The sequence below is a fragment of the Quercus robur genome, chromosome 12, assembly GCF_932294415.1.
Source record: "Quercus robur chromosome 12, dhQueRobu3.1, whole genome shotgun sequence".
Lineage (NCBI taxonomy): Eukaryota > Viridiplantae > Streptophyta > Magnoliopsida > Fagales > Fagaceae > Quercus > Quercus robur.
In genome coordinates, this window is record NC_065545.1 from 37,933,156 (window position 1) to 37,951,524 (window position 18,369).

The following is an 18,369-nucleotide window of genomic DNA, read 5'->3' on the forward strand; positions in this document are numbered from 1 at the left end:
TGATTGCATTAACTAATAAGATACAAATAGTATTATCTTTTTTAAAGACAAATAACTTCAATGCAATTATATGTTTGAATTTATTTGAAAAACCTAATACTATACTTAAGTTTTACCCTTTAATTTATTGAATGAAAATTTTTTCTCTAAAAATCAAGAAGCTTACAAAAGAAATTTTTTATTTGGTAAAGTTATTAGAATGAGGTGTCATTCCAAAGAATATATAAAGTGTCTGAAATTGCTTATCTTTTACCTCCAATTTAACCTCTTTTTTACTTCTATTTTTACATGCCCTCAGGCATTACTATATTCTTTTTTCTTTTCTTTTCTTTTCTTTTTTTTTTTTTTTTTTTTTTTTTTTTTTTTTTGGCTACTAGATTGGTAACAGTGGGCCAGGGACTTAGAGAAAAAAAGTGTACCATGTTTTTTTATATATGTAACATCTCACCCATAATGTGTGGGTCCCACTTATAAGACTTACATATTTTTTTGATAACCTATAAGACTTGCATATTGTGAATGAGAAGTTACACTTATTAGATACTTAGATACATCATACAACTCGTCGCTGATGAGAAAATTTCAACAAACGCAAATGAAATAAATTAAAATAGGAAGGAATCCACAGGAAGATACCGAATTACAAAAGTGGGAGGGAGAGGGAATAGTAGGCATATTACATTGACTTGGAGCCAGCAACTTCAAAATCGATGACAAGTAACTTTTTTTTTTTTTTTAATATATGATACCTAAAAGGTCCAATGGAAAGCAGGGATTATTGACAAAGGATAAAAAATAACAGTGATCTTAAACAGCTGAGGATCAGTTAATCTAAGATGGTTGCGGCAACAAATTCTAATGTGCAGCATCTTCCTCCTCACAGAATTTTGTGTATTCCTTTGAACCCATCAAGGATTCTAATTCTGATGGATTGCTTGGCTTCAGCTTGATCATCCATCCGTCTTCATATGGACTTTTATTAATCTTCATAATAAAATGTGTCAAACAAAAAAAAAAACACAATCAGGCAAATGGAATTCAACATTATTTGGTACCAAAGAAAGTAGGGAATAAACAAACCACGGAATCATGATTGCAGCGGAAAAGAAAAGAAAGTCAAGTAGTTATTGAACACGTGTCTATATTGCGTCCCATATAATGTATTGGAACGTTGGACGCAAGCCAAACCCATATAATATATTGCAATGATTGCAAAAATTTATTGTCTTGTTAGCAATCAAAAATAAATAAATCATGAAGGATGAAGTAAGTGAAATAAAGGGAAAGAATTACCAAGCCAGGTGATTCAGTCAGCTTTGAATTAACCTCAACAACCTCACCCGAGATTGGAGAATTGATATCACTGGTTGCTTTGACACTTTCCACGGCTCCAAAGCTGCTACCTTGTGAAACCGAGCCACCAGGCTCTGGCAGTTCCACAAACACTACCTCTCCAAGATGGTCCTGTAAATGATTGAATTTGAGGCTCCATATTTCAATTTTAAAAAATCCATTGAATAGTCTATATTTTCTATATAATCTTTTTCTATATGTATCAATTACGTATCATCAGGCCCAACTGCCCAAGAAATAGATGATTAAAAAAAACAAAAATTAATGCAGTGCACAAGAATTAAACTGTTAGAAAATGTAGATATATTTCATTAATAAAATTAACACCACCTGGTGTTTTTTGTCAGAATGTACATTTCTTAAATTAATCCTTTCATCCAAATAAACCTTTTTGTTCTTATATATTTCTTTTACTTTCTTTCTCTTTATTCACAGTGCTTTCTCAAAAAAAAAAAAAAAAAAAAAAAAACTTCATAGTAGTGATTAACTGATTATCATCTAATCACACTCAATTAAAATACATATCCTGATGACATCCCCATTGATTTTGCTCATGATCAGACTACTTTATTTATATATATATATATATATATATATATATATATATATTCTGCTCATGTCCCCATTGACTTAGCATGTGGCCAGGAGTTTTTGAAATATAGTAATTAACCTAAGTATGATTAGAACTAACTACCACCGATTATAGATTAGTCTGGAGAGGTTTATCAACTAGATGATCAATAAGCCTAATGACAATACAATTTTTCCATTTTTTATGATTGTCAAGGTCACATGTTGTGATTAGTATATATAAAAGTGATGTTACTTGTAATTTCATGTAAAAATGATGTTGCACTAATTATATAATCTATATTATTAACAAGTTCTGAAAAAAAATTGTATAATTTATTATGTCTATAAGTGTCGTTATTTGTATCATTAAAAATGCAACAAGGTGATAACATGGAGGGAAAAACAATGCAAGCACACAAGTGTTCACTAGAGCCTAGAGGGATACAATGCTATCCCTTACAAGTCCAACATGAAATTCTCTAGATGAGTTATCTTCTAGAGTGGCATTTGTTTTCCCCCTAGGGTGCATTATGGGCCTTATGGCACTCATTTTCAAACGAGAACTTATAAATATTTGTCAACTGAATTATTATGAAAGTTATTGTGTGGATAGAATTACTTCCAAAATAAATATTTCATATAATTTAATTTGCTTAGGGGGAGGCGGGAAAAAATGAACTTTTCATGCTGTCAAAGTATGATTTTTTTTAGGAGGGGAAAGATAAATGGCTTTTTGGGTTTTTTTTTAAGGGAGGATGGAAAAGGGGAGGAGAAAATAGGGGAGGTAATGGTTTTTTAGGTTGTTTGGTTGGGAGGTGAAAATGGGGGAGATTTTGGTGAGGTCCTTTTTCTGCTATATGTTTTATTAGTTTTGTTAGTTTGTAAGTTTATAATAATTAAAAAGAATAAAAAATACTTCTTCTAACTAAAAAAATCTTGTATTTTTATATAATAGGAATAAGAATAAATTTATACAAATTTATTCTTTACTCTCTTCTTCTTCTTTTTTATCAACTACACAAAAGAGTTTTTTATCCTCCCATATTTTTAGCCTCTCACTTTTTCATCCCAAACCAAACATAGCATTAGGAGGAAAGGGCTTTGGGTGGGGTGTTATATGTGTTGGGCTTTATTGTGAATGTTCTGTTCTTGATTAAGGCCAAGTCCAACTTCAAGGCTGACATAGGCCCGCTACAGTTTGACCCCAACCAATCCTGGCATGTTAGTTAAGGCACAAAAAACTTAAGGATTCTTACATATGGGGCTTGTTAATCTGCTGCAAATATACCAGATTCTTTGGAACTCTACTAGAGAGCTCTGATAAGCCCAATTTGTATGTTTCTTTAAAAAAAAAAAAGGGTTTAAAGTAATGAAAAATGTCTCCCACTATAAGAACAAAATAAACCATAACCATAAATAGACTTCAATCAAATTAGAAGGTTAGAGAAACATGGTTCCCTAGCAGAAGAAGATGATCAACCGGAATTAGACCTAAAGAATGGGGGCCGGCATTTTTCTTCAAATTAGACTCAAAGTTAGAGAAATATGGGCTAAGAGAAGGACGTGAATATGTGTGCAACAGTCATAAATGCGAAGCACCTTACCATATACAGTATATAATTAATATATTTGAGATTGAATTCGTCTATGCCACAAAATAAAAGTCTAAAAACTTTCAAAAAAAAAATAAAAGCCTAAAAAATAAAAAAGTAAGAAAATTAAATACTAAACTTCTTTGGTGTTGTATGTTAATTTTTTCAATTAAATTCAAACTCATGGTTACATTGTACAATGCAACACAAACAATATGATATTTTGTAAAAATAGTTAAATTTTATACAATTATTTGTTTGAATTTAATTAAGAAACTATAAGTAAAAGATCTGTTCTTAACCTTTTAAAATAAAAAAGTCTCCAACTTACAAAAAAAGACAGAATAAATTTTTATCGTTTATCTTTTTTTAATTTTTTATGTCTTTTTCTTTGCTCGCTTTTTTAAATTTACGGAGAGAAAGAAAAAAGAACAGCAATAATATTAGAAGAAGGCACAAAATCTCTTTCATTGTAATCTCTGTTTCTTTAACAAACAAACAAAAAAAAAAAATCGCCCCTTATAATTCCTTATTACAATTTCAATGTCTAAATTTTTTTTTTTTTTTTTTGAAGAGTTCAATGTCTAAAATTTAAGTGATAAAGAAACAAGAAGAAAAATCCAACATAATTTAGGCAAATGAGTAACTTTAACAAGCTAAAAGTTTGTACTTAAGCTCGTACTTAATATATAAATCTTCTACTAGTTCCTATCAAAAAACAAATCTTCTACTAGTACCCTAATAAGAGCAAGCATAAAGTTATTGTGGCTCAATAAATCTGAAGACAAAGGACAAATCACAAAATCAATATGAGATTGGTATAAATAACCTGAACAACATGACTCTTTTTTTTTTTGGGTTTCATACCTGAGCATGATCGGTGATACCAATTGTAGCCACCGGGCCTTCATGCTTCACCCACTCATGTGAAGAAGCATACTTCAACCCATCCAAAACTGCACAATATAACCTCCAGAAATCAGCTTTACAATTATATACAAACAACAACTATTCAAGCTAAAGAATGAAGCATTTCTTATATATGTTGGTTGAAGAAAGCTTAAAGCAGAACAACCAAACTTTCCTTACAATCCCAGAGAGAGAGAGAGAGAACCCATTAAAGTTGAAGGAAAAGAATACCAGAAGAGAAGCAGCGGGAGAGCGAAAATGCAGGAGAGAGATGGGCTTTGGAGGCACAAGAAATTCTGAGTGCATTGGCTGTGGAAGAAGCCCACATTCTCAGAGCCATGTTATCTTCTATATTATCTGTGTTTGTGGTTATCTCAAGCGCAGAGGTAGATAACAAAGAATGAAGGAGTTAAGTTCATATATTTCCTGGTTTTGTTATCTTGGATGAATGGTGGGCAACGAAAGCCTCATCCTAACCTAAGACCTGAATACAGAGAGCCAGTGCTTTTCTTTCTTTCTTTTTCTTTTTTATTTTTTTATTTTTTTTCCCTTTCTTAATTTTTTTTGTGATTATGGTCAAGGAAATTAAGGGGGTGCTTGGATTACCTTTCTCACGCCCACCAGAAAAAATAAGAGGGTGCTTGGATTTATTGTTTTCATAACTCATAACTCTGTTTCTATCACTCGTAACTCAAAATATGTGGGTCCCATGAAAAAAAAGGTCTGTTTGGATTTGTTTTCTATTTTTGTTTTCATCATTCAATTCTTTAATTTTTGAGTGATAAGTTATGAAACTGAAAACATATTTTAGGTGTTCTCATTGTCCAAAACTCAGTTTTCAATGGCATTTTCGTAATTAAACCCACATGCATGGACCCACTGTCAGTGCCACACACATGAGGCGCTGCTTTTGATGGTCTTTCAACATCTTTCTTCTCCGCAAACATTTTCTTTTTTCTCTCTTCTTTCTCTGGTCTACGCTGCACTCCATTCAGTTCTTTCTTTCTTCTTCTTTTTTTTTTCTTCTTTCACTGGGTTCGATGAGTTTGGGTTTCTAGGCTTTTTTTTTTTTTTTTTTTTTGGTTCTTCATCACAAAACCCATGAACTCTTCGCTGCAATTCTTTCTTTCCTTTTTTTTTTTTTCTTCTTCTTTCACTGGGTTAAGTGAGTTTGGGTTTCTAGGTTTTTTTTTTTTTTTTTTTCATCACAGAACCCATGAACTCTTCGCTACAAATCTTTCTTTCTTCTTTCTTTCTTTTTTTTTTTTTCTTTTTTTTGTTCTTCATCACAGAACCCATGAACTCTTCGCTACAAATCTTTCTTTCTTTTTTTTTTTTTTCTTTTTTTTGTTCTTCATCACAGAACCCATAAATAGTGTCGCCGCTGGTGACGGTGGAGATCGTCGTAGGTCCCATCTTTCTTTCTTTCTTTTTTTCTTCCTTTTTGCCTTTCTCATCTCAGACCCATAAAAAATAATAATAATAAATAATAAATAAATAAATCAACTATTAGGGCAACAAATTGGTTGTTGTGGGTTTGTGGTTTTGGGAGGAAATGGTGTGAGGCGGGTAGGCTAACAGGAATGCCTGACATGGTGCTTAGATATGGGTCCCAAAAAAAGTAGAAAAATTGAGTGATGAAAAGTTGAAAACGTGTGCCAAACAGGTAGGGTGTAGGGTGTAGGGAGTTGGGGTATTTTAAGTGATGAGTGAAGAGTGACAAAAATTGAGTGAAGAGTGATGAGTGATAAATAAAAAATAAAAAAAAATAAAAAACCAAACAGGCCCTAAACTTTGTACCCATAGATGAAACAAAATTACATTTCATTTGTATGATTTTTTGCTATAATACAAGGACACACCCAATTGCACACCTAAATTAATAACATACTTAAGTATAAGCTTGTATTTTGAGCACCAAAATTTTTCTCTAGCAAGTACATATTGTGGTCTTGTGTGTAAGTGACACTCAAGCATATTATAAAATTTGGTGTGTGAAATTAAGTGTGAGTTTGGGTATGTCTATAGGCAAACTTTATTTTTATTTTTTTGGTCCACTCCTATAGTGTTACTATCCCTTCCCTCATAAAAGAGGATGTTATTGAAAAATTCATAGAACTTTTTACACCCATTCATGTATTTCATCTCACGTAATGTATGTTTGGTTGGTGTGATTTAGGGATATGGAAAAGGGGAGAGGAAAATAACTATTTGGTTGAGAGGGAAAAATGGAAGAGGTTTTGATGGGTTTAGACTATTTTCTCTCTGGACCCACCAAAAATCAATTTCTCAAATTTGGAGAAAAAAAAAATGGGAGTAAAGAATGGTAGATGGAAATTGACCCATTTACATACTTTCCATCTTTACAGCGTAAGCATATTTTATATATATATATATATATATATATATATATATATATATTGATGATTCATAGAAAATCAGTAGGCTGAATGCTCTAGGCTTCAATGATCTAGTAATTGCTTGAAATACCTGAAAAGAAAAACAAACTACCAAAGGAGACGGGGGCTAATCGGCCAAGAACCCTTTGGTGCTTAAGTTAGTTTCTCTCTTAAATTTTGGAGTTCCAAATTTTTGGGAATTGTCTTAAACTTACCTTCATTTATTATGAATTAGTGTTTATATAGTGTGCTCTTGAAGTGGTTTCTTATCTTGTAACTTCCCCTATATTTAAGGAGGTTTGAAGGTTCAAGGTTAACTTCCACAGCCGCCATAGGAGTTAGAATATTTTTTTCTATAACTATCGTTGGAAATTAAGTATTAAGTAGGAAGTTATAGCAATGAACCATAATTTTACTCATGCCTTAAAATAATAACATGTGGTTCAATTTTACTGGCTCTTGTAGATAAATCTCCATGGAATTTTCCAAGTGTTGGGGGTTGTCCAGGTGCTTGCCTCATGGACAACCCATATGCCTTTGGACGACCATTTTGCTAGGTACAACCATTCTTGCCTTCTCAGCTCGGACGACCCTCATGGACAAATGGGAGTTGAATTTTCAATTCACCGTCAGTTGCCCCCTTATCCAAGGGTCGTCCAAAGCACTGTAAAATTTACAACTGTTCTTTGGACATTCCTTTACATTGGTAGTTAAACATCGTGCCACGTGTCATAACCTCATTGGTGATTGGTCGCATCGATTTACCTTTTCAAGGAATATGCCACATGTCATTTTCTAGTTGATGTGTCATTTCAGATGCCAAAATTTACTGCCTATAAATAGCAGAATTCCTCTCCTACCCTTAACATTTCTCAAATTCTCTCCCTTGACATTCCTCGTCCAATGCCTCATCTAGAAGTATTCCTGCGTCCTTAGTCTTCCTTCGTCTAGAGCCAGGTACTCTCCTCATCCTCATTCTTAGGTTTTCCTTCAAATTTCAACATGTATGAAGTTGTCGTCTCTTTGTCTAGTAATAGTGTAGATAAAGCTATAGACGAGTACCATGACTCAACCGGTTATAGTGGTTCCAGTAGAAGTAGTAGTAGTAGTAGTGGAAATACCACGGACGAGGAATACATCTCTGGTGTTCTTAGGGTTCCTCTAGAGGTTTTCCAGGAACATTTTAGGACAAGGGCAGCTTCTAGGTCTCGAGCTGGCACCTCGTCGAGTATTCCTTCGTCTCCCCCTTTAGATGAAGTAGAGGCTATGTATGGTTATGCTGTAGGCATCCCTTCCAAAACAGATGAAAAAAGGCTTGCAGCATTTAGGAGTTAGTACCAAATCTCAGACGATCTTAACCCCAGGTTAGCCATCCGTGGAAAGTAGTGTTGCAACCCTCATTTTGGGATAGGCGTCTATGAAGCTTATCTTTTGAAGGGACTTAAGTTACCCTTTAATGCTTTTGCTAGAGAATTACTCACTAGACTAGATTTAGGAGTGTGTCAACTTAACCCCAACGTATGGAGATTAATCGTCTCTATGCAAGTTTTGTGAAGGGAGGTGTTTGAAGGGGATCGTCCTCTCACTGTAGACGAGTTCCTCTTCTGCTACAAACCCTCAAAAATTAACCAATCTCTTGGCTTTTATCAATTCACAGCTAAGAGTAAAGATTGTAGATTAATCAAGTCCTTGGTAACGTTTGATGGAAACTGGAAGACAAAGTTTTTCTTCGTCTCTGGTTTCTAGTTTGGGCACCTTATTGAGGTCGCAGGGATCCATTTGCCCCTTATACTGGAGAATTAGGGAACCTTCGTCCTGAAGATATGTTTTGTTTTGTTTTGCTTTGTTTTTGTTTTTGTTTTTTTTTTTAAGTGTTTTTATCTTTTGCTTATAATCGTCTAACCTTTCTCTCTCTTTCTTTTTATAACTGTTGAACAACCCTCTTTAAGCAAATTCCACTGTGACCGCGTCCATAGAGCTCGTCTACACACTGATAGGAGTTTCCATTCGTTGGTGACCTTTCAACATCTTGCTACGTGGGAACTTGGTCCTGAGCCATCTGTTGAAGCTTTTGCTCATGAGCTCACTGTCCGTAGATGTGAGTTTTCTTTTTATTTAGAAACTACCTGAGTACTATTTGAGTTATACTATTTAGCTAATACTTTATGCTTTTCTTTTAGGGATGGCAACCATGAAGGAGAATAAGGGAAAGGAGGTGGTGGATAATGCAACTAGGCTTGAGGCTCAATCCCAGCCTCATCCTTCTGTTGGTGACAAAAGAAAAACTTTACCCAAGACGCTGGACTTGGGAAACCTTCCCAGTCGTTGAGGGAAGAAGGTGAAGTATGGGTCGTCCAAGGCTAGGGTTGTCAGGCCTAGTCTTCCCACCTCTCAACTGTTTGTCCCAATTTTTGATGTTGACTCGTCCATTCCCATTGAAGTCACTCCGGCCAAGACCACTGCTCCCACCTCGTCTCAACCTTCCTAGAGGGTTCCTATGAACCTTCTGGAAAATGAGGACTTGGCTTGGGAGAGGTTTGAGAAGGTTGTAACTAGTGAGGACATGCAGCATGCTATGACATGTCCTTGAAAGAATTTAAGCATTCTGATGTTCATGATCTTTTCAAGGTAATCACTTTTACCTCATCTTGTCATAGTAATATGTATATGTATATATATTTTTTAATAGAATTTTTTAATCACTTGTGTAGGCCATGTCAAAGTTCATAACTATGTCCAAGCAGGCCACGGAGATGGACAAGACGAGGATCCTACTTGAGACGAGGATCTAGGAGGTCAAGGATGACTGCAAAGGCTAGGCTGAGGTGGTAGCTAAGACTAAAGACAAGGCCAAGGAGCTGCAGAACTTGGTTGAAGAGCTAAGAGTTGATATTGTTGAGAAAGATACTCATTTTGACCACCTTCAAAAGAGGAATGACGAGTTGAGTACCCTTCTTAATAAGGCAAAAGAAGACGCAGTAGTGGAGTTCAGAGCATCTAAACAATTCACTGATTTGCTAAACACCAACTATGCTGCAGGCTTTGAAGATTTTCGCATGGACGCTATGGAAAACTTCCTTGAAGTTGACTTTAGCTCCATTAAGCTCAACCTTGGTGCTGCTATAAGTTCTTTCTTCTAGACGAGCTTTGAAGATATTATCATTCAAGATGATGCCACCACTCAGCCTACCCAGGACGTTGGAGATGACCCCCCACAGTGAAGATATAAAATTTTAGTCTTAGTTTCCCTTTGTCTTGTCTTTTCTTTTTCTTTTTTTATGAGGTCCTTTGTTTAGGACCATTTGAAATCATTCAAGTACATTTCACTTGTTCATAATACATAGGACGAGCTTCCAAACAATTGCCTTTCAGGCTTTTATTTTATAAGGGTTTCTGGACAGTGGTCGTCTACCCTTTTTTAAACTTTGATGAATGAATGTTTATTTCCATCACTCTTTTATTTACTATTGAACATATTATTGTATGGCCGAACTTTTTTTTTATTATTATTCTTCATATCATTCATTATATTGGTTTCAAGTGTGGTCTGTCTACTTATGAAGGCATTTGTCTCGTCCATGACAAAAATTTCCTCACGTTTAACATCTTCACCATTCTTTAAATTTTTGCAAGTATAACTCGCCTACGAATGGCATTGGTTCTGCCAGCTTTAATCATCCAAAGACTTAATAGCTGGTTCTATTTTTGTCCATAAGACTCACCTTTTAGGCAAGACATCTCCAGCTTTTTATGCCTCCAAAGATTGGATTGTTTTGGCTAGTTATACTTATCCCTAGACTCTAAATATTCTTACGTGCAGACATTTCCACGTCCATTAGTTGGACAAATATGATTCAGGTTTTACCTCATCCATTGTTTAAACGAATGTGCCTTTATTCTTTGCTTTATCCCAATTTAAGGTAGAAATTCATACATCACATATATTGGAAATCAAATTGTATATATGTAACATAAACATCGTCCACAAGCATGGCACATGCTTTAGAAGCCAATACCTTAGGGAATTAAGAATACATATAGATCGTCTAGGACTTTGTCCATAGCACATAGTTTAAAAACTAGTACACCTTTAGGAGATTAAAATACAACACATAGTGCTAATAAAGAACACATGTAACAAAAAGCAAACACATGTAACAAAAAGCAACAAACTTTATTTCGTCCAAAGTGACAACGTCTAGGATGATTTCGTCCATGATGCTCGTCCAGGCTAACTCTTTACTGATAATATCTTCTTAAATGCTCAACATTTCAGGAGTGCTCTAGCTTTCTCCTATCTAGGACTTCCAAGTAATACGACCCTTACCTTTTGCAATTAATAACCCTATAGGGTCCTTCCCAATTAGGTCTTAGCTTCCCATGGGCTGGATTTCTGGTTGTCAAGGAAACCTTTTTTAGAACGAGGTCTCTAATGTTGAAGAGCTTAGGTTTGACCATTGCATCATATTGTCGAGTCATGAGGTTTTTATACCTCGCAGTCCTTTGCTCTGTTTTCATCCTTACTTCATCTATCAAATCAAGGTTGAGGAGAAGTTGCTCCTCGTTATCCTCATCCTAATACTTCATCACTCTATGGTTTGCCATGTGTATTTTTGCAGGTATCACTGCTTCACTTCCATAAGCTAATTTGAAGGGAGTTTCCCCTGTGGATGTCCTCATAGTCGTCCTATAAGCCCATAAAACTCCTGGTAGCTCGTCTGGCCATATTCCTTTTGCCCTTTTAAGCCGAGTCTTAATGATTTTCAATAAGGATCGATTTGCCACTTCTGCTTGAACATTTGCTTGCAGGTGGGAGGGTGAGGAATAATGATTCTTGATTCCAAAGTTCTTGCAGAAGTCCCTGAAAAATGTGTTATCAAATTGCAGTCCATTGTCTGATATCAATACCTTAAGCACACTAAACCTACATATAATGTTCTTCCAGACGAAGTTCTTAACATTTTACTGTGTGAACTTTGCTAGGGGTTCTGCTTCCACCCACTTAGTGAAGTAATCAATCCCTACTACTAAAAACTTCATCTGCCTAGTTCCAAGTGGAAAAGGGCCCAAGATATCCAATCCCCATTGCGCAAAGGGCCATGGGGTCATCATCGGAGTAAGATATTTCGATGGCTACCTGGGGACGTTGCTGAAGCGTTAACATTGGTCACACACCTTGACATAAGCCTTTGCATCTGCTTGAATAGTTGGCCAGTAGTAACCTGCACGGACGACTTTATGGACTAGTGCTCTTGCTCCTGAGTGGTTTTCACATGCTCCTTCATGAACTTCCCTCAACATATAGTTTGATTCGTCCGGAGCTAAGCACCTTAAGTAAGGCTGAGAGAAGCCCCTTTATATAGTACTTCGTCTATAAGGACACACTTGGTAGTTTTTATCCTCAATCTTCTAGCCTCGAGAGCCTACCATCTTTGAGATAAATTAATATTGGAGTCATCTAATTTTCTTCACTTTCAACCTGTTGTATCTCTGGAAGATCTATGCTCTGCATGTATTGGACTTTGTCATACTCGTCCATGGCCCCTCCTGTCGAAACTGCTTTCGCCAAAACATCCGCTTCCATGTTTTCCTCCCTTGGGAGCTAAACAAAACTGGTTTCTTTAAATTTTTTGACAAGCTGCCTCACCCTGCTTAGGTACTTCTTCATCTAATCTTCCTTAGCTTCACACATTCCACCCACTTGATTGATAATCAACTATGAATCCTCTTGGACGACTACTGATTCCGCCCCTAAAGACTTAGCCAATTCCAATCCTTTAAGGAGAGCTTCATATTCTGCTTCATTATTGGTGATTTGATATTGTAGATGGGCTGCATATTTCAACTTATAACGTGGACGAGCAATCCACATTAACAATCCACCTCTAAGCTTCATCCACCCCGTTTTGCTCACCTTGGTTGGGAGTGAACTTTGCAATGAAATCCGCCAATACTTGAGATTTTATCACATTCCTTGGTTGATACCTGACATCAAACTCGCTGAGTTCTATGGGCGATTGGATTAGTCGTCATGCGGCTTCCAATTTGTTCATTGTCTTCTTTAGTGGATGGTCTATCAAGATATTTATGACATGAGCTTGAAAGTAATGCCTTAACTTTTTAAAAGCCCTGACCAAAGCAAATGCTAGTTTTTCCATCATTAGGTATCATCCTTCTGCCCCTCTTAGCGCTTGGCTTATGTAATAAACCAGCTTTTGTATCTTCCCTTCTTCTTTAATTAACATTGAGCTCACTGCATGCGGGGACACTGCTAAATACAAATATAATTCTTCACCTGGTATAGACGAGCTCAATAGAGGAGTTGCTATGTGGTAGGCCTTGAGGTCTTGAAAGGCTTTTTAACACTCGCCCGTCCATTCAAATGCCTTCTTAAAAATCTTAAAAAATGGCAAGCACTTATCAGTAGCTTTAGAGACAAACCCGTTAAAGGCAGCAACTTGTCCGGTGAGGGATTTAACTTCCTTGATGTTCCTTAGTGGTTCCATATTTAGTATTGCCTAGATTTAATGGGGTTCACCTCAATTCCCCTATGAGAAACCATGAACCCGAGAAACTTACTAAACGAGACTCCGAAAGCACACTTGCTTGGATTCAACTTCATGTTATATCATCTAAGCGTATCAAAAGTCTCTTGAAGGTTGTCCAAATGATTTTCTTCATCCAAACTCTTTACCAACATATCATCTACATAAACTTCCACATTCCACCCAATCTATGGACAAAACATATGATTCACCAACCTTTGATAAGTTGCCCCCGCATTTTTTAACCTGAATGGCATCACCTTGTAACAAAACAGGCCTTGACTAGTGATGAATGATGTCTTCTCTTAATTCGCCTCGTCCATCCTTATCTGGTTATAACCTGAGAAGGCATCCATGAAACTTAGCAACTTATGACCCGCTGTTAAGTCCACCAACTAATCAATATGCGGCAATGAATAGCTATCCTTAGGGCAAGCCTTATTCAAATCGGTGAAGTCCACGTACATCCTCCATTTTCCATTAGCCTTCTTGACCATCAACACATTAGCCAACCAGTTCGTGTAATAAACTTCCTAGATAAATTTTACTATAGTTAGCTTTTGAACTTCTTCTTTAATGGCATTATCTCATTCAGGGGCAAACGCTCTTTTCTTTTGATGCACGGGCTTGAAGGAAGGATATATGTTTAGACGATGAGTGATAACACTAGGGTCGATACCTGACATGTTTTCATGACTCCATGCAAATACATCAACGCTCTTCTTTAAGAACTGGACAAGGTCTTGCTTCATCTTCCTTTCCATACTTGCTCCAACCCTTGTATACGTCTCAGGGTTATTCTCGTCCAAATGAATGTCTTCCAGCACTTCAGTGGGCTCTACAACAACTCTCCTCTCCTCAATGCTCATTGTGTGAACGTGCTCGTCCATAGCCAATATGGCCAAATAACACTCTCTTACTACTAACTAATCTCCTTACACTTGCCCTATCCCATACCCTATAGGGAATTTGACTGATAGGTGATAAGCGGATGTTACCACCTTCCAACTGTTTAAAGTTGGTCTTCCAATGATAGCGTTGTATGACAACGAATAGTCCACAACAAGAAAGTTTACTTCTTTGGTTATCTATTGTGGATATGCTCCTACCACCACAAGTAACGTAATGGTACCCACGGCCTGCACTTTCATCCCTCTAAATCCTACCAAGGGTGAATTCATTGGACGAAGTTGATTTCGTCCAAGCCTCATTTGCTAGAAAACGGAGTAATATAAGATGTTTGCCAAACTCTCATTGTCCACCAACACCCTTTTGGTCATATAATCAACAATAAGCAAAGTAATGACGATCGCATCATCATGTGGGTGGTGAACCCTTTCAACATCCTTATTTGCGAACGTAATGGCTTACTTGTCCGTTACCCTCGTCCTTGGGGATCGTCCTGAAAGTTAGACATTTTGCACTACCTTCAGGTACGTCTTCCTTGACTTGGAAGATTGTCGTGTCAAGGTCCCTCCTATGAGGACTCTTATTTCTCCAAGTGGGGGCTGTGACAGCTCTTCTAGCTTTCCCTTTAACTTCTCGTCTTTGTGATCTCGTCCAAAGAAATTTCTCAATTTTCCTTGCCTGATGAGATTTTCTATTTGCTGCTTCAAATCAAAACACTCGTCCATGTCATGCCCATGGTTTCTGTGGAAGTGGCAATACTTGTTCCTATTGCGCTTGTTGGGATCTCCCTTCATTTTTTCTGGCCACTTCATGAAAGGATCATCCTTGATTTGCATAAGCATTTGTACAAGCAGCATGTTCAAGGGTGTGTATTGCTAACTTCGTGCTGAAGAGCTTGCCTTTTTATTGTCTTGATCTTTCTTCTCTCCTGTCCGTGCCTTCTTTGGACGAGGACCCTTCTCAGGATAGCGCAAGAGATCTGCTTCCATTCGCTCAGCTCTTTTCCTTTTCTTAGCTATAATTGCCTCTTCTGCATTCATGAAGTTTAGGGCCGAATGGACTAGTTCAGCCATGGTTTGAGATTCTTACTCATAAAGCTTATAGATGAATAAATCAGAGTTAACTTCATTATGGAAGGCCGCCAATAACAACTTGTCGTCCATCTCATCCACTGTTAGGGCTTCCCTGTTAAAACGAGTAATGAAAGACCGCAAGCTTTCATTTTCCCCTTGCTCTATGGTTAACAGGCTAGACGAGGAACGTTTATGCCTTTGTCCTCCGATAAAATTGTGGACAAACAGCTTACTCAATTCTTCGAAAGAATTCACAATATTTGAAGGTATCTTACTGAACCATACTCGTGTTGGCCCTTTGAGGGTAGTAGGGAAGACCCTACACATAATCTCATCTGAAATCCCTTGAAGGTACATTGTAGTCTTAAAAGTAGCAATATGATTAAAAGGGTTACGCATTCCATCATATAAGTCCAAGGAAGGCATCTTGAACTTAGGAGGCAAGGGATAACTGTTGATGGAAGCCGTGAAAAGGGAGTCTGTTCAATGAACTAAATCATCTACGGGATTCACCCTTCTTATGTTCTCCTTCATTTCGTCGATGACCTTCCTCATCTGATCCATCTCCCTCTCCAAGTGTGGCACCCTTCGCGACATAGTACCCCTTGACTAGTTTTCGAGCTCAGCATTTCCTCCTCTATCTTCTTAACTCTGGGCTTGTCTTTCCGCATATCTTTCATGGCGCTACCTCCTTAGATTAATCTCCTTAGTCAACTCTTGATTCTGACGAGTTAATTTTGCCATGGCGGCTGCCATGGACTGTACATGCTGGATGGAAGGCGGTTGCGTGACAAGCGCTGACTGTCGATCACGGTGGGGATTACTAGAGGCATCCCTACTCTCCTGGTGGCTCTTGATCTTGTTCGAACCATGCAGCCTTTTATCGGAGAAAGATAAACTGCAAAATACAAAAATAATCTTCCCCACAGATGGCACCAATTGATGATGCACAGAAAATCAATAGGCTGAATGTCCCAAACTTCAATAATCTAGTAATTGCTTGAAAGACCTGAAAAGATAAACCAACGATCAAAGGAGACCGGGACTAACTGACCAAGAACCTTTCGATGCTTAAGTTAGTTTTTCTCTTAAATTCTGGAGTTCCAATGTTTTGGGAATTATCTCAAACTTACCTTCATTTATTGTGAATGAGTGTTTATATAGTGTGCTCTTAAAGTGGTTACTTGTCTTGTAACTTCCCCTATATTTAAGGAGGCCAGGGGGTTTAAGGTTAACTTACACATCCCCTATAGGAGTTAGAATATTTTTTCTATAACTGTCATTGGAAGTTAAGTACTAAGTAGAAAGTTATAGCGATAAATCAAGATTTTACTCATGCCTTGAAATAATAACATGTGATTCAATTTTATTGGTTCTTGTAGATAAATCTCCATGAAATTTTCCAAGTGTTGGGGGTCGTCCAAGCACTTGCCTTATGGACGACCCATATGCCCTTGGACGACCGTTTTGCTAGGTACAACCATTCTTGCCTTCTTGGCTCGGACAACCCTCATGGACGAATGGGAGTTGAATTTTCAATTCACCATCATATATATATATATATATATATAGTTGTGTTAGTTTACAAGTTTATAATAATTAGAAAAAAATTACTTCTTATAAACTATTATTAAAAAAAAAAAATTACGTCATAGGGGTATGAGAATAAATTTATACAAACTATATTTTTCATCATTTCATTTTTCTTCTCAATTAAACAAATGAATTCTTCATCCCTCTAGCTACTTTTCCATCCTCCCAATCAAACACATATAAGGAAAAAACCAATTTTTTTCTATTCCCCCACTTTTCTCTCCCTCCACTTTCCTATCCCTAACCAAACCAAGTCACTCCACCATAACACATGCAGAGGAAAGTCGGTGATTTTGTGGCTACATACTTATGCATAAACTATTAGTTCAACGGATCCCAGATCTACTCGTTATAAGTTAGATTTTGTTAATAAGTTATTTATTGCATGAATTTAAATAAGGATAAGTAGTTCACAAATGACTTAATATACTGTTATATCATTTAAAATAAGCTATCATCACTTATTGGATTGGATGAGATTTTAAACTATGTATTAGTATGTACATCATTAGATTCATAAAGTAGTAAATCTCTACCATGAAATAGTCTATCTCCGTGTTGAGTCCTTTTCTATCGTCTTACCATGCATCAAGTTTTGAGAGGAAGTTTAATTTGGAATTCTTTAGTTGTCAAGTGTTTCGAGAAGGTTACAATTTTATTCCTTAGAGAAAATATGATTTGTAATAGCAAACTTAAGCAATGTAAGGAAAGTAACATAAAAGACTTATAGCAAAATGTTGGAAATAGATTTAGAAGATTGAAGTGGTTGAAATAGAAAGGAAAGTAATAATAGTACACACAAAAAAAAAAAAAAAAAAAAAAAGAGTAGTGTATATATATATATATAAAAGAAGAACAGGTTGCACATATAATATATTGATAAAGATGGGGTTTAAGAGTCTTAACTTAGGTAAACTTTAGTGCTAGTGCTAGTAATGTGCTTCCTATGTGACTTCGAGACATTTTGATATAATCCTGATCTTTCATTTAGTGTGTTTTTTACGTCTGCAAGGGAACCAAACGTAGATCAAGATTCCAAAATGAGAACAATCACGTAATATAATTGGAGCTTGAAAATTTAGCTATGAATTACCAAACACTCAAATTAAATCTACAAAAATTATGAGAAGTTAGAGATCGTGATATTATAGGGGAAAAGTATTTAAAAATGAGAGTGAGAGACTAATGAAAAATTACAAAAATAAAATAAAAGGAGAATTTTTTTTTTAAAATACTTATATTGATTAATAAAATGTATATTGATTTTCTTTTTTGAATAAAAAGTATATTGGCGTTGCTCAATGAAACTCAAAATGACATAGTTTTGAATATCAAACGACATCATTTTAAGCTTAGGTATTTCTTAATGAACACATTAGAAAGAATGAGCATGGATGGGTGGGATCTCAATTAAAATGTAAGG

General features: G+C 36.2%; 1 protein-coding gene across 1 annotated transcript; it reads right to left on the reverse strand.

Annotated features, from left to right (window-relative positions):
- Positions 1–580: 580 nt before the first annotated feature.
- Positions 581–4,894, reverse strand: LOC126709026 (glycine cleavage system H protein, mitochondrial). Its single transcript, XM_050409088.1, has 4 exons — positions 4,659–4,894; positions 4,386–4,474; positions 1,294–1,464; positions 581–984 (listed from the first exon to the last, which is right to left on the reverse strand). Exons 1-4 carry the CDS (start codon positions 4,765–4,767, stop codon positions 856–858), a joined length of 498 nt encoding a protein of 165 aa, XP_050265045.1. The 5' UTR covers positions 4,768–4,894; the 3' UTR covers positions 581–855.
- Between the last annotated feature and the right edge of the window lie 13,475 nt (positions 4,895–18,369).

Bases quoted from the DNA above. Each gene is read 5' to 3' on its own strand.
- LOC126709026 (XM_050409088.1), bottom strand. From the start codon at position 4,767: ATGGCTCTGAGAATGTGGGCTTCTTCCACAGCCAATGCACTCAGAATT. The intron at 4,475-4,658 runs GTATTCTTTTCC...TATATTGTGCAG, and splicing joins CTCCCGCTGCTTCTCTTCTG to TTTTGGATGGGTTGAAGTAT. The intron at 985-1,293 runs GTAATTCTTTCC...TTTATTATGAAG, and splicing joins TGACTGAATCACCTGGCTTG to ATTAATAAAAGTCCATATGA.